The sequence below is a fragment of the Enhydra lutris genome, unplaced genomic scaffold (assembly GCF_002288905.1).
Source record: "Enhydra lutris kenyoni isolate GAN:26980312 unplaced genomic scaffold, ASM228890v2 scaffoldscaffold93, whole genome shotgun sequence".
Taxonomy (NCBI): domain Eukaryota; kingdom Metazoa; phylum Chordata; class Mammalia; order Carnivora; family Mustelidae; genus Enhydra; species Enhydra lutris.
In genome coordinates, this window is record NW_019154177.1 from 1,402,679 (window position 1) to 1,429,697 (window position 27,019).

General features: G+C 45.7%; 3 protein-coding genes across 5 annotated transcripts in view; 1 reads left to right on the top strand and 2 right to left on the bottom strand.

The window, feature by feature from the left end:
- The window catches only part of LOC111138601, an 896,555-nt gene that overhangs the window by 121,801 nt on the left and 747,735 nt on the right, over window positions 1-27,019 (top strand). The window contains exons 24-28 of the mRNA XM_022490616.1: window positions 2,786-2,861; window positions 8,135-8,251; window positions 8,546-9,006; window positions 13,021-13,380; window positions 19,368-19,891. Coding sequence (XP_022346324.1) covers window positions 2,786-2,861; window positions 8,135-8,251; window positions 8,546-9,006; window positions 13,021-13,380; window positions 19,368-19,891 — 1,538 coding nt within the window. The remainder of the gene's footprint in view (window positions 1-2,785; window positions 2,862-8,134; window positions 8,252-8,545; window positions 9,007-13,020; window positions 13,381-19,367; window positions 19,892-27,019) is intronic.
- LOC111162580 (zinc finger and SCAN domain containing 26) lies at window positions 4,507-26,920 on the bottom strand. Of its 3 annotated transcripts, none has more exons than XM_022527083.1 (4): window positions 26,678-26,920; window positions 8,522-8,998; window positions 8,120-8,237; window positions 4,507-5,877 (listed from the first exon to the last, which is right to left on the bottom strand). In XM_022527083.1, the coding sequence occupies exons 2-4, from the start codon at window positions 8,939-8,941 to the stop codon at window positions 4,976-4,978; spliced, it is 1,440 nt and encodes a 479-aa protein (XP_022382791.1). In that variant the 5' UTR covers window positions 8,942-8,998; window positions 26,678-26,920; the 3' UTR covers window positions 4,507-4,975. The 3 variants fall into 3 exon arrangements, with proteins under 3 accessions (XP_022382791.1, XP_022382792.1, XP_022382790.1); XM_022527084.1 differs by lacking the exon at window positions 26,678-26,920 and adding an exon at window positions 13,205-13,264 and having other exon boundaries at window positions 8,525-8,998; XM_022527082.1 differs by lacking the exon at window positions 26,678-26,920 and adding an exon at window positions 13,205-13,264.
- On the bottom strand, window positions 18,287-19,711 carry LOC111162590 (NFKB activating protein like). Its single transcript, XM_022527093.1, has one exon. The coding sequence runs from the start codon at window positions 19,709-19,711 to the stop codon at window positions 18,500-18,502; it is 1,212 nt and encodes a 403-aa protein (XP_022382801.1). The 3' UTR covers window positions 18,287-18,499.

Sequence of the window (27,019 nt, forward strand, 5' to 3'; positions counted from 1 at the left end):
AGCAGAGGGAGAGGGACAGACTCCCTGCTGAGCAGAGCACCAGACATGGAGCTCAATCCTAGGACCCTGGGAGCATGACCTGACCCAAAGGCAGACACTTAACCGACTGAGCCACCTAGAAGCCCCATAAGTATTATTTTAAAACTGCTTTAAAAAAGGACTCCTCTCATATGCACCAGATTGTCAAATTTGCAAAAGAATAATTTCCATGTTTGATATGGTTATGGAAAAATGGGCATTTTCACAGACTGCTAACAGAAGGCACAGATTAGGATAACCTTTCTGGAGGGCAATTTGGCAAGTGAATCCAAAGCCTTAGAAAATGTGCCTACCCCATAGTCCCATTCATTCTAGTTTTAGGAAATGAGTGAAGGAAAAGAGTTCTACAAAGTGAGCAAAGCTTATGTCCGAGGATGTTCACTGGAATGTTTGTGGTGACAGACTATAAACGACTAACAATGGGAAAATATACCATAGAATCATCTCTGGGACGCCTGGGTGGCTCAGTCAGTTAAGCAGCTGTCTTCGGCCCAGGTCATCTCAGGGTCCTCAGATCGAGCTCTACATCTGCTCCCTGCTCAGCCCGCAATCTGCTTCTCCCCCTCCCGCTGCTTGTACTATTTTCCGCGCTCGCTCTGATCAATAAAATCTTTAAAAATTTTTTTAAATTAAATGATCTTTCATGAAAACTTTTAGTTATCTGAGTGTCTTGATCGGGAACTTTTTTTTTTTTTAATTGTTAGCAAGGTTCAGAAACCCAATCAAATGGACTTAAAAGAAATCTTTAGCAGAAGCAAACAAGGGTATTCCTTGGACTCCCGGGACCAGCTGGGAGTGTGGCCGACCTCAGGAGCAGGGCCGGAGTCGCTTCTCCTGAGTCTCTCTGGGCCTTCATGGGTTCCAGCTTCAGGACTCGCTGCCTTCATTACTTCTCACCGGGCTACTTTGTTTCCGTTTGGTTTTTATGTGACAACAAAAATGGTTCCAGCTCTAGATTAGTTTCTTGTTCAAATGTTTAACACAGACCAACCAGAGTCTGTGACCCAGTATCAACCGTGTAGGGGTATCCAGATGACCAAGCCCGGCTTAGGGGTTCCTCACCCGAGTCCAATCCTCAGTGGTCAGAGAAGGGTCACATGGCAACTGCCCACCCAGATCATGGCAGAACTGGTCTAAAATGGACTGAGCAGATAGGCAAATGGACTGTCCTTCTCTTTTACAAGTCAAAACTGTTCATGAAATCCAGTAGAAAAGTAAAGTGTTTTTATGCATAAAAAAGATCAGTATCTCAAAATACATTATTAAGGGATTCTATCTGGACCACGAAGTAGAATGATTTGCTTTCTTTACATTTTTCAAGGTTTTTACAAAATATATGAATTTCTATCATAAACAAGAGCTAATTTGTTAAGAATTTATGAAGATAAAACATGGACAATTATGTGTAAAATTAAGCAGAAATTATCAGTACTTACTAACCACCATTTGAGAGAGAGAGAGCGTGTGTGTGCGTGCATTAAACAGTGATTATTTCTGACAGGTGAAAATTTAGGGTGCTTTATTTTTCTGTTTTTCCATACTATATTATAATGGCACACTTACTAATAACTTTACGTTTTTTAAACAGAAAGTGAGCAGGAAATGAAGACACACAAGGACCATCTTTCCTGAACATTACAGGATACTATCCCAACAGAAAAGCCGATCAGTAGGATACCTTGTGACACAGATCATCCCTCCTGGTTGCTACCCTCTCAACAGACTTTCGGCTTTCCTTCTAGAGCATCTAACATGGGTTGCATCACAAGCAAAACCTTCATCAAGATCTGCTATAACATTCTGCCCTTTGCTCAATGTTCCTATAACCTTCAAGAATACAGAAGAAAGCATGTTATTAAAATATACCCGTATCCAGGGGCACCTGCTCTTGATTTCAGCTCAGCTCATGATCTCCGGGTCCTGGGTGTGGAGCCTGCTTGAGATTCTCTTGCCCCCCTCCTTCTTCCCCTCCCCGTCCCCATGCTCACATTCAAAAAAAATTAAAAAATAAAATATACCTGTTTCCAACACTTACGTTCAAGTGGCTATGGGTATGCCCCCAGGGTACTGACGAGAACACCACTGACTTTGGGACTGTGTGAGGGATTAGGTTGGTTAAGGTGTCCATGAATTTAGAACACTTACAATGCATGTACTACAGAATCATCATAAAGAAAGCTAAATTTTTCAGATATTTAAGAATATATCACTCTCGGGAGCCTGGGTGACTCAGTTGGTTAAGCAACTGCCTTCGGCTCAGGTCATGATCCCGGAGTCCCAGGATCAAGTCCCACATCGTGCTCCCTGCTCCACAGGAAGTCTGCTTCTCCCTCTAACCTTCTCCCCTCTTATGCTCTCTCTCTCACTCTCTCAAATAAGTAAATAAAATCTTAAAAAAAAAGAGTGTATGACTCTCATACTTTAACTCTTGTCACTGTCATTGCTTTTTTCATGAGAAAAATAAAGACATTCTTTGTTCTTTATTCTCTGTTCCCTTCTTAAAAGGAACAGAATCAAACAGATTTGAACCATGATACAGAGCTGAGTGCTTAGGTACTGACCTCAGCACAGCTGTCAAAACACTTGGGGAGAAAATCCCTGATATCCACTTAATTTTACCCATCAAGGCAGAATGAAAGACAGCTTTACGACTTCCTAAGAAATCGAACATTACTGTTTCCATGGATTCTTCAAAATTGCCTCAAAAAGTTGCCCTGCTTCTCCCACATATTTGGTCCTCCTCCAGGAAATGGCATTAACGGTGGCAGCCGGTCAGACTACACGCAGCCAGATGCAGATGGGAAGTGGGTCAAGACTGCAAAGTACCTGTTCCAGCCTTCATGTTTCCCCTTCTTCTTGGTGACAGAACCTTAGTTTCTGGCTGGGCACACCACAAACCACAAGACACTCTCCAGACCCCCTTTCCCAAGTTTTATTCTGCAGCATATGTGCTGAACTGACTTCTGGGAGGCTGTGCACGGAGAGCTGGCTGAACTGCGAGGAATTTTTTTCCTTCTGTCTCTGTCTGCATTTTGCATGTGATGGCTGGAGCTTCGGCAGCCACCAAGGATCATGTGACAACCTCAGGACTGGTGGTGCGCACTAGGAGGTTAACAGAAAAGCAGAGGCATGGTCCCTAGTGGTGTCGTGGAACCACTTTATCAGTCCTGGACTGCTTGTCACTGGATTTTTCTGAGAGAAAAACTAGCTTTTGTGAAGTCACTCCTCCCTTGTTTCTAAACTATATGCAGCTGAACCAAATCCTCAGCAATACCCGAGGGTTCATTCCCAAAGGAGACTGTGACACTTTTTCCAGACACAATACCCTATACAGCTACTGGCAATCAGCAAGCAATGACGGTTCAAGGGCGGACTTCCCCTAAGCTCAATGTTCTTCATCATTACCATGACACTTTGGTATTCACAGTATAAAAATCATGATCTCCTCCTAGCTGACTTTATTATTTGACTTCCAAAGAATTCCAGAACAAGCAACTAAAAATCATATTATCAGGGGTGCCTGGGTGGCTCAGTGGGTTAAAGCCTCTGCCTTTGATTCAGGTCATGATCTCAGGGTCCTGGGATCGAGCCCCACATCGGACTCTCTGCTCAGCAGGGAGCCTGCTTCCTCCTCTCTCTCTGCCGGCTTCTCTGCCTACTTGTGATCTCTGTCAAATAAACAAATAAAAAATCTTTAAAAAAAAAATCATATTATCAGGGGCATCTGGGTGGCACAGTCGGTTATGCATCTGACTCTTGATTTTGGTTCAGGTCATGATCGCAGGGTCCTAGGATCAAGCCCAGTGTTGGGCCCTGTGCTCAACAGAGAATCTGCTCTCTCCCTTTCCCTTTGCCCTCCCCCCAACTCATGCTCTCTCTCTCTCTCTCAAATAAATAAAATCTTTAAAAAATAAATAAAAAATAAAATTGCATTATCAGCCTTAATGGAAAAAAGTCTAATCTCTTTCCCCACTTACTAAACAGTCTGTGCAGAAGCCACTAACCTGGCACTGGAGTTACTGAGCGAGACAGCTGCTGCTTGATTTAACTCAGCACTACTCGTTCAAATGACTTATGAAATCTCTTCCACACTTTAAATAAAATCTTGATTTCTAACTCGAATCAGTGAAGTATTGTGACAAGAATGGGGTGGGAAGTGGTCGAATTAAATTTTCTTTGCTTTCTAAAATGCTTCTGCTGACTGGGGTGGGGGAAGGTGGGGGGATGCCCGCAGGGGTGGTTAGTAAAGCCAGTGGGGGAAAATGCCAACCTTAACCTGCACTTTTTTTTTTTTAAAGATTTTATTTATTTATTTGACAGACAGAGATCACAAGTAGGCAGAGAGGCAGGCAGAGAGAGAGAGGAAGGGAAGCAGGCTCCCTGCTGAGCAGAGAGCCCGATGCGGGGCTCGATCCCAGGACCCTGGGATCACGACCCGAGCCGAAGGCAGCGGCTTTAACCCACTGAGCCACTCAGGCGCCCCCTTAACCTGCACTTTAAGATCCCTTTGAGAGTGGGATATTTCCAAACATCTTTAGTTTTACTTTATAGCTGTTGCTGTAGCAGATGCAAACGTATCGACCTGTTCTTGCTCCGTTCAAGCCTATAAATCCATAGGTACTTGGCTGACTCACTGCTGACTTCAAAGTCCTCACCCATCATGAGGGTCTCTACTACTTGGAGGTCTGCAATCATACATTTACCAAGTTAAAGGCTCAGAGAAGTCCCGCAGTGAAGAATGCTGTTCTGCTTGTTCCCATAGTCCCATTGAGGGTCAATTAATTGTGCTCCGCAGCTGAGCACACGTGAAGGGGCAGAGCCTCCTGCTTGGCCCCTGGAGTTCTCGGAGGCTCGAACCGGCTGGAGTGACTCTTCCTAAAGTGCTGCTTGCTTGTCAACATACTGTCCCTGATGTTCCTGCAGAGAGGATGCCCCATCAAGGTGGACTGTGTTTGTGGTGATATCTTTGATGCTGAAAAAGCCCCGACCTCTGCCTGAAGGCTTCGCCACACTCACTACACTTATAGGGTTTTTCTTCATTGTGGATTCTCACGTGCTGGGCCAGGTGGGAGTTCAGTCGGAAGGCTTTCTGGCATATGGCACACTTAAAAGGCTTTTCTCCGGTGTGAATCCTGTGATGGCGGATGAGGTCTGAGGTCAAACCGAAGGCTTTCCCGCACTCGTTACAGCGATGGCTTCTGGAGTGGCTGTGGATTCTCTGGTGGTGCGTGAGGAAAAGGGCCTGACTGAAGGTCTTCCCACACTCCTTGCACTCACAGGGCTCCTCCTGGCTGTGAATTCTCTGGTGTCGGTTGAGGTGGGAGCTGCGCCTGAAGTTCTTCCCACAATGGATGCACAGGTAAGGTTTCTCTCCAGTATGGATCCTGAGGTGTTCCAAAAGGCCTGCATTCTGGCTAAAGACCTTTCCACACTCTTTGCACTGATAAGGCTTCTCGCCAAGATGGATTTTCTGGTGTCTGACAAGGTGTGAACTTCTCTGAAAGGCTTTCCCACACTCGTGACACTGATGACCCTTCTCTCTCGAGCAGACTTTCTGATGTACCACAGGCCTGGGACTCTGACAAGCCTCAGAGCCACAGAGCTTTCCTTCTGCGTGCGTCCCTTCGTGTCTAATCAGGTCTGAGCTCTGGGTGAAGCCCTCCCCACATTCTGAGCATTTACACTCAGTCTTCTCCGTGGGCCTGACCTGCTGCTGTTCCAAGTTCGGGTCCTTAGGACCAGGTTCTACAGGTTCAGACACTTTCCCAGATGATTCCGCTCCTCCATGAGAGTCTGTCTGTACAACCATCTTCCCATTCTCAGTCTTTGTCCCCTCACCTGAAACATGAAATATATACCACCAATTACTTGTTTTTTGATGCTTAGGGAAGGGAATCTGCATTTAGGAGGAATAAATTTAAATCAAGCCGTGTGTGCCAAGTGGAAATGCTGTGGAAGCACAGAACAGATACGCAGTGGCCCACAAGAAACTGTGAGCAGTGGTTGCTCGGGAGAGGACGGCGACCGTATGAGGAGGTGGCTTATCTTAAACGGTTTGAACTTGATCATATGACATACACACAGCACACAAAGTTAGTAAGCAAGCACAGTCTCAAAGGGCATGGCTGTACATTCTTTTTTTTTTTTTTAAAGATTTTATTTATTATTTACTTGACAGAGAGATCACCGGTAGGCAGAGAGGCAGGCAGAGAGAGAGGAGGAAGCAGGCTCCCTGCCAAGCAGAGAGCACGATGCGGTACTCGATCCCAGGACCCTGAGATCATGACCTGAGCTGAAGGCAGAGGCTTAACCCACTGAGCCAACCAGACGCCCCAATGGCTGTACATTCTTGAAAACGGTTTTGGGGCACCTGGGTGGCTCAGTGGGTTAAGCCTTTGCCTTTGGCTCAGGTCACGATCTCAGGGTCCTGGGATCGAGCCCCGCATCAGGCTCTCTGTTCAGTGGGGAGCCTGCTTCCTACTCTCTCTGCCTACTTGTGATCTCTCTTTCTCTGTCAAATAAATAAATAAAATCTTAAAAAAAAAAAAAAAGAAAGAAAATGGTTTGTCAGCTGGAGGTCAACTGAGGGCCCTGGGGCCAGTAAGAAGGTGCTGGAAATGAAGAAATGCAGACACAGAGCCCATTTCATCACTGATTAGCTGTGTCATCTGAACCCTCTGGGCTCGGCGTCCTCACCCATAGATCAAAACCACTGGACCACAAGACCTTGAGATTAACATAAGTTCACAAAGATGTCTTGGACTTTCCTGATCTCTTTGGACAGCAGCAGCTGCCTTCCTGTGGGGCTCAACAGACACCGGGAATCTCGATGCCGTAACGGCTCACACGTCTGGTATGTGGAAGGCCACAAGCAACGTCTGACGAATAAAGCCAAAGCTCAGACACACAGGCACAGGTGGGGGAGTAGAAGGCCTTCCAAGGCCAGGAGCCTGAATGAGGAAGCAAAGCTGGAGTGAGAGGAGGTCCTCAGCAGCACCCACGACAAGCTAGTGAGAGTTCAAGAGTGTGAGCCCCGTGAAGGCAGCAGACCAACTGTAAAGGGAGAGCACATGAGAGCCAAAGCGAACAGTGGGGGACTCGCCAGGAGAGGCCAGAGACCGTGAGTCCCGTGCGGGGCACCTTGTGCACATCTTCCTGCAGCCGCCCACAGGGGTGGGAGGGGAGAGAGCCTTCTCCAGCGATGACCGAAAGACACAAACAACTAAAAAAAGGGGGCGGCTCTGAAACCCGAAAATGACTCGAACTTTGAGTGTAAAAGAGCATTTTCAACAGACCCAGAGGGCAAGGGACAGTGTCAAGGATCTCCTATGACCACATTTCCTTGTTATACTTAAAATATATGCTCATTATGGGGCGCCTGAGGAGCGATCAGTCAGTTAAGTGTCTGCCTTCTGCTCAGGTCATGATCTCAGGTCCTGGAATCAAGCCCCTTGTCGGGCTCCCTGCTCAGCGGGGACCTGCTTCCCCTGCTCCTCACCCCGCTCGTGCTCTGGTGCTTTCTCTCTCAAATATATAAAAATCTTAAAAAAAAAAAAATGTAAGGGACAGAAACAAGAAAGAGGGATTTAAGCGACAATGAAAATACCATACAGGAAGAAATGAATCTAGGTGACATTTAGAAACAAAAGACAGTAATAATACTACAGTAACTTGAAGGAGACAAGAAAAAATGAGGACTGGTGCACCTGGCTGGGGTTCTCTATCTTGGGTGAGACACTAGCAATCCTTTTCTAGTCACCCCTGTTGTAAAAGGGAGGAGGAGGAGATGAAGGACTGTATGGGAGAAGCTTTTGGTTTCAGCTGAACAGAAATGCCAAGGAAAGGACGGGGGGAAGCGTTTGGGCTGATGGGAATCGACCAGATCTGGACTGTGGTGATTAGACAACTGAGTTTTGTCATGTTTGTGAAAACTCACTGACCAGGACACTCACAGAGTTAATTCTGCCGAGTGTAGATTAGGCCTCAATAAACCCAACTCAAGACAAACACAAAAGCCGGGCCTCCGCAGGGGACGCCGAAGCGCGCCCGTCACATGAGGGAGGACGCCGCTGTTCCTTACCCTTCTCTTCTTCAGGCCCCGGAACGTCCCGCTCAGCCTGGACCTGTGGTTCCCGCACCGCTGCCACAGGGGCCGCCTCCTCTGCAAGCACCTTCTGCTTCTTTGCCTGGTCTGGGTCCTAGGGACAGTTATGTAGGGACAGTTAGGGACCTGAGGGCTTAGGAGGAAACTTTCAGAAACACTTCCCTGTGAGTAAAGAGTGAAGAGGAACCCGAGGGGGCATCAGCACGTTCAGTTCCTTGCAGCAGACAGTGGGAGAGGCTGACCTACGCTATGAGCTACCAGACTGGAAAGAAATGGAACCACAGCTCAGCAGTTCTCCTGCTGCTGAACTCACGCCCCCTGCTCTGGCCCAAGGTCTCAGGTCCTGCTTCTCTGCAAAAGAGCCCATTCGCTCCTTACCGCTCGCTGTCCTGCCTTCCCAAGCTCCAGCTGCAGGTGCTCCAGCATGACCACCACCTCGTCCCCACTCTCCGGGCGGCGCTCCCGCACCCGGGCCTGCAGCTCCTCGGGCAGGATGGTCAGGAACTGCTCCAGCACCAGCAGCTCCACGATCTGCTCCTTGCTGCGCGTCTCGGGCCGCAGCCAGCGTCGGCAGAGCTCCCGCAGCCGGCTCAGCGCCTCGCGGGGCCCTGTGGTCTCTTCATACCGCAACTGCCTGAACTGTTTGCACAGTGGCTCTTGTCCGAGGCCTGAGCTCTTTCCTGGTAGCCTGAACCCCTGTCCCCAAGTAGAGCAGCGATCCTCCTTCCCTGTCCGCGGCCCCTCCTTCTTCAGATTCAGAGGAGCTGGGGAGTGCGCATTCGCCAGTGCCATCGCCATCCCCAGCGTCAGCCTGCTTCCGCTCTGCCCCAGAAGCTTCCTTTTCACGGTCTCCTCCTGCCAATGTGAAAACAAGAATCACAGGGGCTCCTGGGTGTCTCACTATTAAGCATCTGCCTTCGGCTCAGGTCATGCACCAGGAGTCCTGGGACAGAACCCGGCATCAGGCTCGCTGCTTGGCAGGAAGCCTGCTTCTCCCTCCCCCACTCCCGCTCCCCCTACTTGTATTCCCTCTCTCGCTGTGTCTCTCTCTGGCAAATAAATAAATAAAATCTTAAAAACAAACAAACAGGGGCGCCTGGGTGGCTCAGTGGGTTAAAACCTCTGCCTTCGGCTCAGGTCATGATCCCGGGGTCCTGGGATCGAGCCCCACATCGGGCTCTCTGCTCAGTGGGGAGCCTGCTTCCTCCTCTCTCTCTGCCTGCCTCTCCACCTACTTGTGATCTCTGTCAAATAAATAAATAAAATCTTTAAAAAAACAAACAAACAAACAATCAAACAAGCAAACAAACAAGAATCACAGAAACAGGTGGCTCAATTGGTGCAGCATCTGCCCTCGGCTCAGGTCATGATCCAGGGTGCTGGGATCAAGCCCCGCATCAGGCTCCCTGCTCAGTGGGGTCGGCCTCTCCTTCGCCCTCTGCCCCCACCCCTGTTGTGCACCCCACCTCAAATAAATAAATAAATAAATAAATCTAAAAAAAAAAAGAAAAGAATCACAGGAGCAGCAGTGATAACAGTAACCACAACAGTAATACACCTTTGCTGTACTCACACAATTCCAATGATTAGTATTAATCCCTTTCTCTCAGAAACAACCCTTCCAGAAATGGAATATACACACAAAATGAGAAAACTCTGTTCTACACAAGATTGCCAGCTGACAGAGCAGGAATAACAAATCTGAAAATTCATGATTTTGCAGCTTGACAAAATAACGAATTGAATCAAGGACCACAAACGGGGGGACGCCTGGGTGGCTCAGTCAGTTAAGCCGCTGCCTTCGGCTCAGGTCATGATCCCAGAGTCCTGGGATCGAGTCCCACATCCCGCTCCCTGCTCAGCGGGGAGCCTGCTTCTCCCTCTGCCAGCCGCTCTGCCTGCTTGTGCTGTCTCTCTCTCCCTCTGACAAACAAATAAATAAATATAATCTTTAAAAAAAAAAAAAAAAGAAAAAGGACCACAAATGGGTGAAGTCACTGGGCAAAGGAGTGGGGGAAAAGCACATTCTCACAGTCTCAAAGAATCACCACATGACTGCTTATTAATGACGAAAGAAACAATGGAGACATCTGGCAGCCACCAACTTAATCAAATGCTCAAACCCAGCAACACCAACAGCCAGACAACCGACCTGTGCCTTCTCGCTGACGTATTTTTTTTTAAAGATTTTATTTATTTATTTGACAGAGAGATCACAAGCAGGCAGAGAGGCAGGCAGAGAGAGGAGGAAGCAGGCTCCCCGCTGAGCAGAGAGCCCGATGCGGGGCTCGATCCCAGGACCCTGAGACCATGACCCGAGCCGAAGGCAGCGGCTTAACCCACTGAGCCACCCAGGCGCCCCACGCTGACGTATTTTTAATGAATGTTTCACATGAATCTAATAACAAGGAGACTTTAAGATAAATCCTGAATGCAGCTCACCTACAAAAGTTGATTTCACAAAAATAAAAAGCGGTATTGTTCTAGATTAAACAGACACCTAAATGAATCATGAGAATTGGCTCTTGGGTTTTAAAAACACTATAAAACCTGGTTGGGCTCCAAATACAGCTTACTGTTACACCGTCCTGGACATGGTAGCTTTCAAATTATATATATATATATATATATATATATATATATATATATATATATATATATCGTCAAAAAATGGACTTAAAATTTAAAGTGTTAAATCTTACTGTTCTTAATAGAAATAAAAAAGTCAAAGGAAGTGATGATCATTAGCCAGAAATAAAAGTTTGGTATTGCAACAGTTAATTTTATGTGAAAACTTGAATGGATCATGGGGTGCCTAGATATTTGATCAAACACTATTCTGGGGGTTTCTGTGAGGGTGTTTGGGGATGAGAAGAACATTTATATCAGTGGACTGAGTAAAACAGACACCCTCTAAAATGTAGGTGGGCTTCGTCTAATCAGTCGAAGGTCACAATAGAACAAAAAGGCTGACTCTTCCCCAAGTAAGAGAATTCTCCCTGCTTGACCGCCTTCACACAGGCCACTGGCTTTTTTCTGGCCTCCAGACTCAAATGGAAACATCGGCTCTTCCTGGATCTCAAGCCTGCTGGCCTTCCTACTTCCTACAATAACTATGCCATTGGATTCCCCGGTTCTCAGGCCTTTGGACTCAGAACGGAACTAAACCATCGGCTCTCCTGGATCACCAGCTCACTGACTCACCCTACAGATCTTGGGGACTTGCCAGTCTCTGTAATTTCATAAGCCAATTCCTTATAATTAATCTGTCTCTATGTGTCTATGTCTATGTATTTCCTATTGGTTCTGCTTCTCTGGAGAACTCGAATACAGATATATAACACAGGTTGCTAACTTAGTGGTGGTCATTTCTATGACAGGATTAAACACACCAAACACAATATATAATAAATAGTACAATAAATGACCCTCCCAGCCTACTTTCATATCTTATGCATCAGATCATTCAAGATCTATTGATTCTGCCTAAAAAGCTCCCAAATCTATTCTCTCCTCTTGATCCCCCTTGCCACCATCTCCTCCGATCCAGACTACTGTGACTGATCTTTCTGACTCACCAATCTATTTCCCACACTGCAAACAGCGATATTTCTAAAGAGGAGAAAGGACTGTATCTCTGCTGTGCATTTACTGCATTACGTCATTTATCACTACCCTTAGTATCAAGTGAAAGACATTTAATATGGCTTAAAATTTTATGATCTGATGAACTTTCAGTTCCTCAAATTCACGATACTCTTTCCTCTTCCACATCACTCTTCAAGTCCCCAACTTTTTTTCTCATTAGTGCCCATATACCCTTCATGTCTCAGCATAATAAAACAATAAGGCAACACAACTGTTTTATGTACTTTGAGTATTAATGCATTTAATCTTCACACAACTGTATCAAGACACAGCTGTCGGGACGCCTGGGTGGCTCAGTAGGTTGAGCCGCTGCCTTCAGCTCAGGTCACGATTCCAGGGTCCTGGGATTGAGTTCCGCCCGCATCCAGCTCCTTGCTGGGCAGGGAGCCTGCTTCTCTCTCTGCCTTTGCCTGCTTGTGCGCTAGTGCGCACCCACACGCTCTCTCTAACAAATAAATAAAATCTTAAAAAAAAAAAAAAAAGACACAGGTGCCAACGTCACTGCACAGGGGATACTGAGACATGGAGCGTTTAATAACTTACACAAGATCCCAAAGCTCAACCTCAGATCTTTCCTCCAAGAGCTCTTAAACCCTTGGAATTAACTTTGCCTTCTCTCTCTCTCTCTCTCTCTCTCTCTCTCTCTCATAATCCACATCTGATCCAACAGCAACGCCTGCTGGCTCCACCTTCCAGGTAGACCATTAATCTGACAGCGACTAACCACGTCTACAGTAATACAAGTTCAAGGCATCCTCATCTCCTACTGAAGTACCGGTAATAGTTTCACTGATTCCTTTCTTGCGGCCCTAGGGTCTAACCTTATCGTGAGTTCCCAGCTATAGATGCTTTAAAACCTAAGTCAGAACATGTTTTCCCTCTGCTTAAAATCCTCCAAAAATTCTTCACACCCAGAAACGACCAAATGACTTACACAACACAACGCCCACTTCTACACACAACCTGTCTATACCCTCCTCTCCACACCCCGCCCCGCTCATTGCGTCGGGTCTACATCCCCGGTCTCCGCGCAGCACACCCCTCGAGAAAGCCAAGCAAGCTTGGAGGCCTTTGCACATGCTGCTCCCCTCGGCCTGAAAGCGCGTGCCCCCAAAGGCCACACAGGTCTTTTCACGTCCTTCAGGTTTCTGCTCAAGCACTACCTCTAAGGTTTACCTTCAACACGTGTTTAAAACTGCGTTCAATGGACGAAACAAGTGCTGCTTAAGTTGTGCCCCGGGAGCTAATCCGCAGCTTCAGGACGCCCCAGGCCCCCGCCCCCAGCCCCCCTCCCCGGCCTGCGGGCACTCTGTCGCAGAAGGCTCCTCTGCACCCAGGGAACAAGCTGCTTCCCAGCCCGGGGCTGCAAGACTTTCCCAGTCGCAGCGCAGTCACCACACACCCAGCACCCACCCGCAGGGGCAGCCGGTGGCGCTCCACCAAGGTCCGCGGTCCTCACCCTGCACCAAGGCCCACTCCCCCGCTCACCGTCGCCTCCGCTCTAGGAATGCGGGAGGACCACGGCTCGATTGTGTCCTGCTTCCGGCGCGCGGAAGGAGGGCGGAGTTCCGCCCACTCGCGGCGCGCAGGTGCGTGCGCAGGCGGTTCTCCACCGCGAAGTTTATTTTATTAGAGTGAAAACGGGCCAGTTCGGTTTCGTGTTACCGCGAAGAACTGGCTTTTCTACTTTGCTCATTCACAGATTAAATACAGACACATACTTTTCCATTTCTCCCCAATTTAAAAAGTCGTTAAACACAATGACAACACTGTCAATTTATTGCTTTTTAAAAATTTTTTCATAGTATCAAGAATTGAATATTAAATTGAACAATGAAACTATGTTTGGATTGAAAGATTTAAGGTAATGAAAATTAAGTATATTACTATAAAAATATAATCGGGGGCGCCTGGGTGGCTCAGTGGGTTAAGCCTCTGCCTTCGGCTCAGGTCATGATCCCGGAGTCCTGGGATCGAGCCTCGCATGGGCCTCTCTGCTCAGCAGGAAGCCTGCTTCCTCCTCTCTCTCTCTCTCTCTCTCTCTCTCGCTCTCTCTCTTCTCTGCCTGCCTCTCTGCCTACTTGTGATATCTCTCTCTGTGTCAAATAAATAAATAAAATCTTTTTTAAAAAAAAGTATAATCAGGGACGCCTGGGTGGCTCAGTTGGTTGGACGACTGCCTTCCGCTCAGGTCATGATCCTGGAGTCTCGGAATCGAGTCCCGCATCGGGCTCCCGGCTCCACGGGGAGTCTGCTTCTCTCTCTGACCTTCTCCTGGCTCATGCTCTCTCACTGTCTCTCTCTCAAATAAATAAATAAAATCTTTTTTAAAAAAAGTATAATCAGCCATACTTTACAGTGAATGTAGTTTTCAGGGGGAAAAAAGTGTCAAGATATCACTTTACCAAAATAATTCTACAGAAGAAAAGAGAAATATCCCCTCTTGTTCATCCTACCAAAAAGTGTTTTTTATGGTCTTTAAGTAAAATAAATCCTTTAAAAAAATCTAAGCAAACTAATGTTTAATTCGTTGAGAGTTTTGAAAAATCATTAAATATATGAATTGTTTTATGACAGGTAATTCATTCAGTGTTTTCAGCATTGGAATTATCACAACAAAAGAAAAAAACACGTTTCATTAGGACAAGGAGAGTTAACCTTTCTCCTTGGCTGCCAGAAGCTTGGAAGTATCTTTCAGAAGTAGCAATTAAATAAATTCACCTTAGAACTTCCTTAGGCAAACAAATGTAGTCAACGGAAATACTTTACTAATTAGAAGTTAACATTTTTTCTTGCACAGAAAACTCATATGTCTGATTTTTTCTTTCTAAAGAAGGGCTTATATATTTTTAAAAAAATTATGTGAAGGATAAATAAAATTTAAAAAGGAAATAAATATATCTTAATTTACTGCCCCTTTCAAACTCTCTACCATGGTTGGCTTCTTAAACATCACTCATAGTATCAAGGCTTAGATTATTGGCATTGTATTGAATAACCCATGAAAATCAAAATGTAGTTTACCAGAGTTTAAAAAAAAATCAAGGTCTGCATTTTTAATTTAAGTAGTCTGTATCTTTTGGAAGGGGTAGAGGTTGATGAGAATGAATAAAAATGCTATCTTATAGGACAGACTACATGTTGCTAACTTTATAAATCGATTTTCAAATTTGAGACTTTCATTTTCCAGGATTATCATTTTTATAAACAAAATGGTGGTTTGTATGTTTTCATCAGGTCCATTCTTAAGATATTCAAAATAAAAGCTTCCTTTTCTATAGGATCTGCTGAGGCACTATTGCATTACAAGTCATGCTACCATGTTATAGCATAAGATAGCAGTTCTTACCTTTTTGTTATGATACTTTCTGCTTTTCTCTCTGCTTCTGCACATTCAGCGAGATATTATTCATTATTCTGAATTTTAAATAGAAAATTATGTGACCAGTGATTGTTCTAAACAATAAAAAACCTACAAATGAGTCCAATAAACCTAACCCATAGTTTTATATTAGAAAAATCTATAGCTTTAAACCATCATATGAATAAACTAATAAAGAAAAACCCTAGGGGTGCCAGGGTGGCTCAGTTGGTTAAGCATCTGACTTAAAAAAAAAAAAGATTTTATTTATTTATCTTGACGGAGAAAGACACGGTGAGAGAGGGAACACTAGCAGAGGGAGTGAGAGAGGAAGAAGCAGGCTTCCCGCTGAGCAGGGAGCCCAATGTAGGGCTCCATCCCAGGACCCCAGGATCATGACATAAGACAAAGGCAGATGTGTAACGACTGAGTCATCCATGATCTGAACCAAAGGCAGATGTCTAACGACTGAGCCACCCTGGTGCCCCTAGCACCTGACTCTTGATTTCAGCTCAGGTCATGATCTCAGGGTCTTAAAATTGAGCCCCAAGTTTGGCCCTTCACCCAGCGGGGAGTCTGCTTAAGACTGTCTCTCCTATCCCTCTACCCCTCCTCAGACCCACTCACGCTCTCTCTTAAAAAAAAGAAAAAAGGAAATGCCTTTTTTCACCTATTAGATTGGCGAAGATCAAAAGGTTTAGGAGTACATATTGTTGGTTATCTAGGTGTGTAAACTGGTACATCTTATTTACAAAGCAATGTTGCAAAATCTACTAAAATGTAAAAGCACATAGAACATGTGACATTCTTAGACTTTTCCTGACCACCTTATCAAAAACATCCCCCTATTATTGTCTCTAGTCCCTTATTTTCTTCATAGCATGCTGCAATTAATACATATTTGTCTGGTATTTTTAAAGGTCTGTTTCCTCCAGTAGAATGTACAATTCTGTTGTGATTGCAAGGATCAAACTTCGCTTGCTCTCTGGCTTGTACCCAGTACCTGCCATAGTGCCTAGCATATAAAAAAAACCCAATAAATATTTTCCTTTTAATCCAAGAACTCCACTTCTAGGATGCCATTTTTAGACGATCCAAAGAATTCTTTTTGATCCGATAATTATATTTCTAGGTAAGAATGCCACAGTAATATTCTCACATATCCACAAAGATTTTCAATTCAGTACTGTGTAATTGTAAAATATAGGAAACATCTTAAACATCTAATAAAATATAGTCCTTTCATTCAATAGAATATTATAAAGTCATTAAAAAGAATAAGGTAGGGGCGCCTGGGTGGCTCAGTGGGTTAAAGCCTCTGCCTTCAGCTCAGGTCATGATCCCGGGATTCTGGGATCAAGCCCCGCATCGGGCTCTCTGCTCAGTGGGGAGCCTGCTTCCTCCTCTCTCTCTGCCTGCCTCTCTGCCTACTTGTGATTTCTGTCAAATAAATAAATAAAATCTTAAAAAAAAAGAATAAGGTAGATTTATATGCATTGATTAAAACATCTCCAAGATTAAGTGAAAAAAGCAAGATGTAAGTCCATGGGTGAAATGTGGTATGGTTCGTTTCTAAAGAAAGAAATATACATAATATACATAATAATAATAAAAGGTAACATTGGCTTTCACCAGTGCTCCCCAACAGTCAAGGTAGTGTGGTCCGGTGCCAATCAAGTCATCTACTAGGATGAAGATGCCCTTCCACATCACACTGTCCTGCAAGATTCTAGAACCCCACTCCTTCACCTTGGGTTCTGTGGGGCTTAGTAGGGTCTTGAGCCTTGAAAAGGGAGTCCCCTTTTCAAATGAGATAGTTTGCTTAGTGATAAAATGAAGTCTTGGATTCAGGCAGATGTCACTGGATGACAATGAAAGCTTTATCACAAACCATGAGTGGAGCTCACTCTAAAATCTTCTCTAATGCTGGAGCTAGCCAGGCTCTCAATGCTAACTTTGTTGTCCATGAGGTCCCTCCTGATCTGATCTTCTCATGAACTCCACCGACTTCATTCTTTATACCTTCTCATTTTTTCCCCTTTCTCCTCTTAGTCTAAGGTGGCACCTAATCTACTCTTTGGAAGACCCAAGCACAATGGACCTTCATCTTTTCTTTTTTAGATCTATTTTTATGGATAAACCCTATGTCCCCCTCAACAGGTATTCCCTTTTTAAAGGTTTTATTTATTTGACAGACAGAGATCACAAGTAGGCAGAGAGGCAGGCAGAGAGAGAGGAGGAAAGCAGGCTCCCCACTGAGCAGAGAGCCCAATGTGGGGCTCGATCCCAGGACCCTGGGATTATGACCCGAGCCGAAGGCAGAGGCTTAACCCACTGAGCCACCCAGGCACCCCAGGTATTCCCTTTCTAATAGTCAAAAGCAAGCTACAAGAAAATTGTGGCTTTCAGCACATGTACTGTTTTTTTAGAAATCACTCAAAACCATAGTGGGCATTTGTTGGTTACTTATACACCTTCCCAACATTACTCTGATTTTCATTCAGGTATCCTCTTCTTCCCCATGTAGCCTATAAATTGACTGTAACCACAGCTCCAGAAACAGGCCTATCTCTGTGGCAACAGTACCTTTTTTGAGAGTGGGCATGTGACCTGAGCTATTCCCATTAGGGTCAGTGTCAGGATTCTTGTTTGGAATGCCAAGACAGAAATGTTCTTTCACTCTTCAGAGGTGGACCAGGAAGAATATAACCAAACTCAGGACCTATGGCAACCCCTTTTGTTATTTAAGGAAACCAGGCGAAGGAGGGAAATGACCCATGGAAAAGAAAAAAGTCAAAGTCCCATAAAGGCATGCAGGACTTTTCAGTTACATGAACCAATAAATCTCCTTTATTTTTAGTTAACTCAGTCTGTTAACTGCAACCAGAAGTAGACACTCAGTTGAATTCTTTGTTCTTTCTGGGGTTCTTCTGGTCCTCCTAGGGGCAAACGAAGGGCTCCATGAAGCCCTTTGAGAGACAGAAGTCATGGTCAACAGGGAAAATAACCTTCAGGTTAATAGCTCCAACCTTGATCCTTCAACACGCTTGTATATACACAGAACTTATGAACAACAACAACAAAAAAGACATAAAGAAATATTTCTTTGGGGAGAAGAATCAGGGACTAGGATTAAAGACCTTTTATTAACTCTCCAACTGTAGTATTTGAATATTTGTTCAGCCATGTGCACATATTAAGTTAAAAATAACAAAGAGATCTCAAACAGCAGATTTTTCTTGAAGGACTTCCTAACATAGTAGATACAGTAGCACCATGAAGTCTTTTCACACTATTTTGGTCATATAAAACCGTTGTTAAAAGTGCTGCTGAACAACAGAAAGTCCTTACTTGTCATCTTTCCCTTTTGTCTTTCTGTACACCATCTCTCGGAAACTGGCTAGAATCTTATTCTCTCTCTTCCGTCTCTCTTCCTGGTTAAAGGATGCAAGGGCTCTCTTCTCGTCCGCACTGTAGATCTGGTTCTCTTTACGCAGCCGCACAGCCTCCATTCTGCGATGCCTGCTACCACTCATAACATAACCTGAACATTCAAACGAAGCGATCTCCTCACTTGTCAGCCCAATTTCACCTCTCCGTGGGATTCGCTTTCCAGCTTTTACATACTCAGCCATGGCTGCACCTTCACCTGGGAGCAGAGCGTGGCCGTAGTTCAAAGGTTTCTCATCTTGGGAGGTGTGTACTATAGGTGCTTCCGGACCTATCAGATCCATGGTATCCGCTGCCTTCGACTGCTCAATCCAGATACCTTCCGGCAACTCCCCTTCTGAATCTTTAAAGCTTGAGTCACTGGATTCCTTTTTAGTCTTCTTACTCTTCTTTTTCTTGGTTTTTTTCCCTCTGTGTTTCTTTTTCTTCTCCTTCTTCTTGGCCTTTTTGGCTCTCTTTCTATCAGTATCAGAGCTAGAATCAGTGTCGGAGTCTGAATTCCCGTTACTATGATCAGAATACTTCCTATGTTTCCTTTTGGACTTTTTCTTCCTTTTTTTCTTGCTTTTTGAATGACTGGTCTTCTTCCTTTTTTCTCCGGAGCTGGAGTCTGAGCCGCTGGTCTCCTGAGTCTTCACCTCGTCGCCCTCCACGGGGGTGTGCTCATCAGAGTCCGGCTCAGGAGACTTTGGGGACAGCCCCCACACCTCGGGAGCGCCCAACTCGCCAATCCTTTCTCTTTCTCTCAGCCTCCTCTGCCGAAAGCTCTCCTCCTTTTCCTTCTCGTACTCCTCCGCCCACTGCCGGTCGCCCGCATAGTGGCGGTGACGGTAGCGGTACCCGCCGTAGTAGACGGAAGAGGACGAGAATGCGCAGTTGCGGGACGCCGCGGCCTGCTCTCGAGAGCTGCCGAGCGGGCAAGAGGCGCCAACGCCCGAGCCTCCCCACGGAGGCCTGAGGCCCTCGCGGCCGCGGGAGTGAGAGCGGGCCCGGCCTCCCCACGGGGAGCGTCTGGCCTGCGCGGACGGCGGGCTCCCCGACGAGCTGCGTCGCCACCTCCGAGAGCCCGCGGTGTCCTCGGAAGAGCGGGACCGGGACACCGGGGCCATGAGCCACGCCCTCACCGGCGATCGAAGGACCAACGCCGGGCAGTTACCACAGAAACAGCGCGGGCCGGCACTTCCCGCCCACCCGGGCGCACGAGCGACTTCCGCTTCCGGCGGGTTGCTAGGCGAGGGAACGCCGGCTTGTCTGGGACCGCGGGTTGGAGAGGCGAGGCTGCGCGGTGCGTAGGGTCTGCGTCTGTGCCCTGAGTCCTTGGGACACGCAAACCAGGAATTTGCATCAGTGACCCCTCTACTGTTCAAACGTCTTTTGTGTTGCTTGGATATTCGCCTTCCACCGCCTTGATACCCTTCACTTCTCCTTCCTCCCTTCGACCCTCTTTATCATTGCCCCTTGGGGGAGTTTTCCTGCTTCCCACGCTCCTTTCCTGATCCCTTAGAAAGAAACCTGTCCACCATCTCCATGGCGGAAATAACTTCTACTTGTGAACTGCAAACCCCATCTGTGCCTACTGGGAGCAAGAATGTCTTTTGATCACTTTGCTCCATTTTTGCTTTTTTGTCTTCCCAAAGTGATAGTGTTATAAACATTTTTTAAGTTTTTAATGAAAGAAATTATAGTATTTGATTAGAAATTTAATAAAAACTTAATTTTGTTAAAAATAATACATTTTTGGGGGGCGCCTGGGTGGCTCAGTGGGTTAAACCCTCTGCCTTCCGCTCGGGCCGAGATCCCAGGGTGCTGGGATCAAGCCCCGCGTCCGGCTCTCTGCCCAGCAGGGAGCCTGCTTCCTCCTCTCTCCCTCTGCCTGCCTCTCTGCCTACTTGTGATCTCTGTCTAATAAATAAATAAAATCTTTTTAAAAATACATTTTTTGTAATCAGGTCTAATAATGGGAAGAAAAGTTGAGGAATAACATTTTGCCTAATTGGCGATCTACCATTGCAGGGGAAACACAGTCATAGAAAATATGTAAATCAACAGGGATGTGCTCTAATAAAACTATTTATAGACACTGAAATTAGAATTTCTGCAAATTTCACGTCACAAATTTCTATTGTTCATCTGATTTTTCCTCAACAATATGAAAATATAAAATAATTTCTTGCTCATGCCCCACAAAAACAGGCAGTGGGCCAATTTTGGTCTGCAGACAGTAGTTTGTTGACCCCTGACTTAGTAGAGGAAGCAGTGGTACAAAAAATTTACAGCTAGGAACAAAAATAAATGCCTACCATACCTTTTTCAGGGGAGCAGCTATTATTTTCTTACTTTTATGTATAGATGAGCAAATATTCATTCAGATAGAGCACTAGAATGTTTTTGAAAATATTTTTATAAAAAATGGTAGTTTGGGGGGCACGTGGTTTGGCGTGTTAACCAAGAGTTGGTTAAGCGTCCAACTCTTGATTTCGGCTCAGGTTGTGATCTTGGGGTCCTGGGATCAAGCCCTGTATTATGTTCCACGCTCAGTAGGGAATCTGCTTGAGGATTCTCTCTCTCTCCCTCTCCCTCTGCCCGTAGTCCTGCTTGTACATGCGCATATGCTCTCTCACAAATAATAAACAAATCTTTTTTTTAAAAAAGGAAATAGGTAGTTTTTAAATAGAAATACATTCTAATCATAAAGAAAATCACCAGATGTTGAAAGCTCAGCTAAAATGAAATTGCTCTTATAGGTAATATTTTACTATCTTTCTCAAAATTTCTCAAAATTGTTTTCCATAAATTTCCCCCCAAATTTTTATTTTAAAAGCTTTCAAACCTACAGAAAAGTTAAACCTGTATATCCTTTACCTAGATTCACTGATTGTCAGGATTGTGGTTCTTACTTAATTGAAGGAAAATTAGAAATTATGAAGCTTCACTCCTAAATACTTCAGTAATCAATGTCTAAGAAGGACATTCTCCTTCACAATCACAATGCCATTTTTCCTCTTAAAAACTTTAATATTATTATTAAATGTTAGGTGGCGGTGTCTAATATGTAGGCTATGTTAAAATTCCCCAAGTGCATTGCACTTGATTGTGATTACTCTTTGTTCTGTTTAATGTAGAATGGTTTCTCTCCCTACACTCCCACTTCTACTTTTTTTCTTAAAGATTTTATTTATTTATTTGACAGAGAGAGATTACAAGTAGACAGAGAGGCAGGCAGAGAGAGGGAAGCAGGCTCCCTGCTGAGCAGAGAGCCCGATGCGGGACTCGATCCCAGGACCCTGAGATCATGACCTGAGCCGAAGGCAGCGGCTTAACCCACTGAGCCACCCAGGCGCCCCCCACTTCTACTTTTTAAAAAAGATTTTATTTATTTATTTGACAGAGAGAGAGATCACAAGTAGGCAGAGAAGGGGGGGCGGGTGGAGAAGAGCAGGCTCCCTTCTGAGCAGAGAGCCGGATGCGGGGCTCCATCCCAGGACCCTGAGATCAAGACCTGAGCTGAAGGCAGAGGCTCAACCCACCGAGCCACCCAGGTGCCCCCCACTTCCATTTTTTAAAAATTATTTGACACAGTTTTTCAGGGTCCAGGATGATGTTTTGTAAAATGTCCAACATTGAATTTATCTGATAATTTCCTCTCCTCGTGATTAGATTTAGGGTAATTCTGTTTGGCAGATTACACAGACGAAATATACTTTTTGCAGTATCTCATCAGAAAGCATATCACATTATGAAAAGTGTCACAATCTATACTTAGGACTAGGAAATTGCTAACAAGCAAATTATATAGAACTCTGAGGACAAGCTGGAATTAAACATCCCTCCAAATTACTTCATACTTGCTGCCTTTACAAGTATTTAGTGACCTTTCCTCAGCAAGCGACAACAAAGGCACTCACAACGAGACTTACACTGCCTGACAGTATGTGTTTACACGCAGCGCTCTGAACATTTTATGGGGCGCTTCACAAGGGGTAGCTTATCAGATATGCCCATGGTCGCCTAAATTTATGCTGTGAAGAGCACACCAACACCTCAATTATGACTGCAGCCTGTTTCCGAGCATCCCCCTCATACGGGAAGATGCAATGTGACTAAAAGAACAGCTGATCCTTGAACAACACGGGTTTGAACTGTCCACGGTTTTATAAGAGTTGACAGCAAAGGTCTCGACGCATTTATCGACAACTGCACACCCCAGTCTGCACAGGCCTTCTGCTGCCCTCTGAGTACCTCATCAGCCCCCAGAGCCCCAGGAATGCCCACCAGGTGGTTGTGCCCAGGCCCAGGGACAGGCTGGGCTAAAGCTGAAGCTGAGGAACCGGCCATACCGTAGGGTCCACAGGTTGGTTAGGGAGCACTCGGCAAGGTGGCGCTCGCACAGTGGCCATGGCTGCCCCAGGGGCGTCTGGGGTGCACCTGCCAGTGGGAAGGCAGGCTGCTGAGCCCAAGCCTCCAGGCTGGGAACACCACCCAGGAAAAGGAACGAGACTGCTATAAAGCAAAAATCAGAGCTTTATTTCATGCCAAGTATCAAAAAATCAAACTGGTAGGGGCCATCTCTTAAGAGACAAAGATGATGACCCCAACAAGGTCACTCCCAAGAAGGCTGCTCTGGACAAGGGTGCTCCACAAATGAGGCCACTCCAGGCAAGGCCTCTCCCTGGTCAGAGCTGCTCCCAAAAAGAGGCCACTCCAGATGAGGTCACTCCCCAGACAAGGCTGCTCCCAAAAAGAGGCCACTCTGGAGGAAGCTGCTCCCAGCATGAGGCTGCTCCTGACGATGAAGAGGCGATGACAACAGCAACAATGACAAGGAGGACAACCCCGATGACACAGACTCTGCTTTCCAGGACGCCACTCTGACCAACCAGGCTGCTCCCCAGAAGAGGCCACCACTCCGGACGAGGCAGCTCACTGACGAGGCCGCACCCCATACTATGCCACTCCAGATGAGGCCGCTCCCCGGAATGACACTGCTCCAGGGAGGCCCCTCGTGGCGGGGCGCTCCTCTGTAGTGACGAGGCTGCTGGCAGAGGGGCCGCTGGCGGCTCTCACCCCTCTGACAAGAGCTCTGACCGCTCTAACAGCTCTCACAAGAGCTCTGACAGCTCCCACAGCTCTCCGACAGCCTCGCAGACCAACCTTTATAGAGGTGGTTTAGCCCCGCCCACACACAGGTGGCCAATTGAATTTCAATTCACCCTAGTGGATATACGCGCGCCCCACTGATTGGATGTCTTCATCCGGCCTGGCCCACCCCTATATCCGGGGTTTACAAGTAAGTTCCTCTGGGAGGGGCAGGCCCTTACACCAACACGCTGGGGAGGCAGCGGAGGGGTTATTTGTTTTTGCAATGACCGTCCATGCAGTGCAGTATTGTGAATGCATTTTCTCTTTCTTACGATTTTGTGACGGGAGGACTGCGCCAGGGCCAGCGCCCCAAGAGCGGGCTGTTGAAGGGGCGACCCCACAGTGGTTTTAAAGCCGTATTCAACCTCTTCTCTGCGCATTCTTATTTTGTAGTGTGACTTTCTGTGTTTTTAGGTATTGCCTTTTGCTTTCCCCCTCATACATTTCTAGGCATCGTAAGGCCAAGAATCACACTTTTCTTTTGTGGTTTCTCCCAAACTCCACTTAGTATCTGGTGTGAAATCAAATAAACACAACGGGCTGAATGATGAACCAGGGATTTTCGCAAGGGAAACAACACCTTTGCTTAAACGTACAGTTTCTAGGAAAGAGACTGGTAATGGAAGTTAGAACTAGAGGGTGAAGACATGAGGGAGACTCCTAGCAATGCCACTTCCTCACCACCGGAAGGGGCAGAGAGATAAATTTAAAAATGCTTAATGGACAGAGCGGGGCCTAGGATGAAGCGAGAGAGACACTGAGGGCCCAAATTAAAGGACACATCCACTGTCTTAAATTCTGTGACCTAAATGCTTCTCTCACCTCACCCTACTCGCAGCTCTGTAAACAACAGGTGTAGACAAAGAAACATCCTGTTTTTCCTGATGGAACATATAAAAGAAATTCTGATGAATCACCTATAGTCTCACACAGAGGATACAGAATTAGGTAAAATACTGTATAGTTTTGGAACTATATACAGTTCATGTTGTAACAGTTTCCTTTGGCACCACTTAAAGGGTTTTGGACTGAATTATTCAATATTCAAGAAAGAAGGTAGGACTTTGTATAATTAAAAAGCAGATTTCTATGGAAAACTTCAAATATGTAAAAGTGTAAAGAGAATATTACAATGAACTCCTATGCCTCTCGCCCAACTTCAACAACAGCTATTGTGGTACTTTTCTTTGTGTGTTTTCTCTAGTTCTGAGTATTTCATTTTTTTTAGGTAGGCTCCATGCCCAGTGTGGAGCCCAACACAAGGCCCAAACTCAGACCTTGGGAAGACCTGAGCTGAGATCAAGAGTCCGAGGCTCAACTAAGTCACCCAGGAGCCCCTAGTTCTGAGTATTTTAAAGCAAATCCAGATATTATACCAGATATTACACCTGCAAGTACCTCATTATAAATTTCTAACAAATGAGGACTTTTTTCCTTCACATAACCAAAATATCATTATGACAACTAAATTGATAGTAACTCCTTAATGTCATTATGTTTTAGTTTTCCCAATTGACCCAAATGTATTTTTTACAGTTGTTTTGTTCTGATTAGATTCTGAATAATGGTTACATTGTGTTGGCAGGTATATCTATTTGGTCTCCTTTAATCTAATCTTATTCTGTTTTCTCAGCTGCCTTTTCAAAAAAATGCTCTTTATCTGTTGAGGATCCAGGTTCTTCTGTCCTGTGGAATACCCCACATTCTGAATTTTATTTATTGCTTCTTTTAAGTATCATTGAACTCATTAATTCTCAAACGTACCTGCCTATTGCACTTACCTAGGAAATTTTTATTTTTAAAATTTATTTACTTGACAGAGAAAGACAGTGAGAGATGGAACACAAGCAGCAGGAGTGGGAGAGAGAGAAGCAGGCTTCCCGCTGAGCAGGGAGCCCGACCTGGGGCTGGATCCCTGGACCCTGGGATCATGATTCTTAACGACTGAGCCACCCAGGCGCCCCACCTAGGAAAATTTTATGGTTATGCCCACCTGAGTTCCATCCTTCAACATTCTGATTTAGTTGATCTTGGTTGCAACCAAGATCAGGATGTTTTAATGCTCCCCTGTAATTCTATTATGCTGAGCAGTGTGAAAAATGCTAACAATTGCTTCTGAATCTCACCTATATGCAACTATTAGGATCTAGAAACATAATTTGATTCAGGTTCACTTATTTTGCCAACAATGCCTCATGACAGTGCCTTGTACCTCTTGTGGCAGCTCATCAGGAGAAAAATATTTTCTAGTAGTTCTCATTTGTAACAGCCTTTGGGACCTCTCATTTTCTTAAGTTCTATCCCTTCCTTGCTACCCTTTGAACTGCAGAGGGACAGATTGAGGAATAAAAACTTAGGAAGGTACCAGCATGGTATTTTTCCACTTTATAAACTTCTACCAAACTTGCATTCCACTGAGTAGAAAGGGGACTTACCGACATCTCAGTCCAGCGAAATAACTGCTTTCACTTCTGGCTTAAGCCTTGTCCCCTCTGGCTCAAAGGAATCTCAGGGTTTCCTTCCATTTTAGTGAAGCCCTAGCTTACTGTAGGTCTGCCAATATTCTAAGAACCTTACACACACAAAAACTCACTGCTCGCAACATCCTTACCTACTATGACTACCCCCAGTTAAGACTCGGCAAGTCAGGCACAAAGAGGTTATGTAGTTAACCAAGGTCACCCAGCTAGTCAGTGGTAAATAAAGCCAGAATTATGAGCCCAGGTAACTTGGCTTCAGAGTCTGTGGATCTACTCACTGAGCTAGACTCTGAATGGGAACTGGGAAGAAACAAGAAGAAAGCAAGCATGAGAGAGTAGGGTCGAGCAGCCAGGGATACCAAGTTCCCCGAAGTAGGGGGCAGCATAAGCCTGACTGCTGAAAGGAAGCCCTGGAAAATGGGAAGTGGTAACGGGTGGGGGACGTTGGGGACTTACAGTTAATTGGCTGGAGGGGTCGGAATGGCTTTGCTGGCCTTTTGCTGTCGACAGTGTGGTAAGGATGAATGGCAGCGGACAAGAGACGGGGTAGGGAGGGCTTTCTTCCAAGCCTTTTGGCCTTAAAGGGCAGGATGGAGAGTGACAGCTGGAGGCAGGCAAGGACCAGGGGAAGCCAGGGCTCTCTTCCAAGTAGGCGCCTGTGATGGCTCCGGCTATTTTTGCAGGCCCTGCTGCCGGAGATCTAAGAACACCGAGGAAGCCGGGCTTCTGAACGTTAGTGTCCGGTGCGTGCCAGCTCTACAGCCACGTGGACATGAGAGCCCCCAGATTTCAAGGTGA

What these genes read in the sequence shown, in the direction of transcription:
- LOC111162590 (XM_022527093.1), bottom strand. Translation starts at nt 19,711, where the DNA reads ATGGCCCCGGTGTCCCGGTCCCGCTCTTCCGAGGACACCGCGGGCTCT.
- LOC111162580 (XM_022527083.1), bottom strand. Translation starts at nt 8,941, where the DNA reads ATGGCGATGGCACTGGCGAATGCGCACTCCCCAGCTCCTCTGAATCTG. An exon ending in GGAAGGCAGGACAGCGAGCG is followed by an intron (nt 8,238 to 8,521) that starts GTAAGGAGCGAA and finishes AACTGTCCCTAG; the next exon opens with GACCCAGACCAGGCAAAGAA. An exon ending in GGGGCCTGAAGAAGAGAAGG is followed by an intron (nt 5,878 to 8,119) that starts GTAAGGAACAGC and finishes TTCATGTTTCAG; the next exon opens with GTGAGGGGACAAAGACTGAG.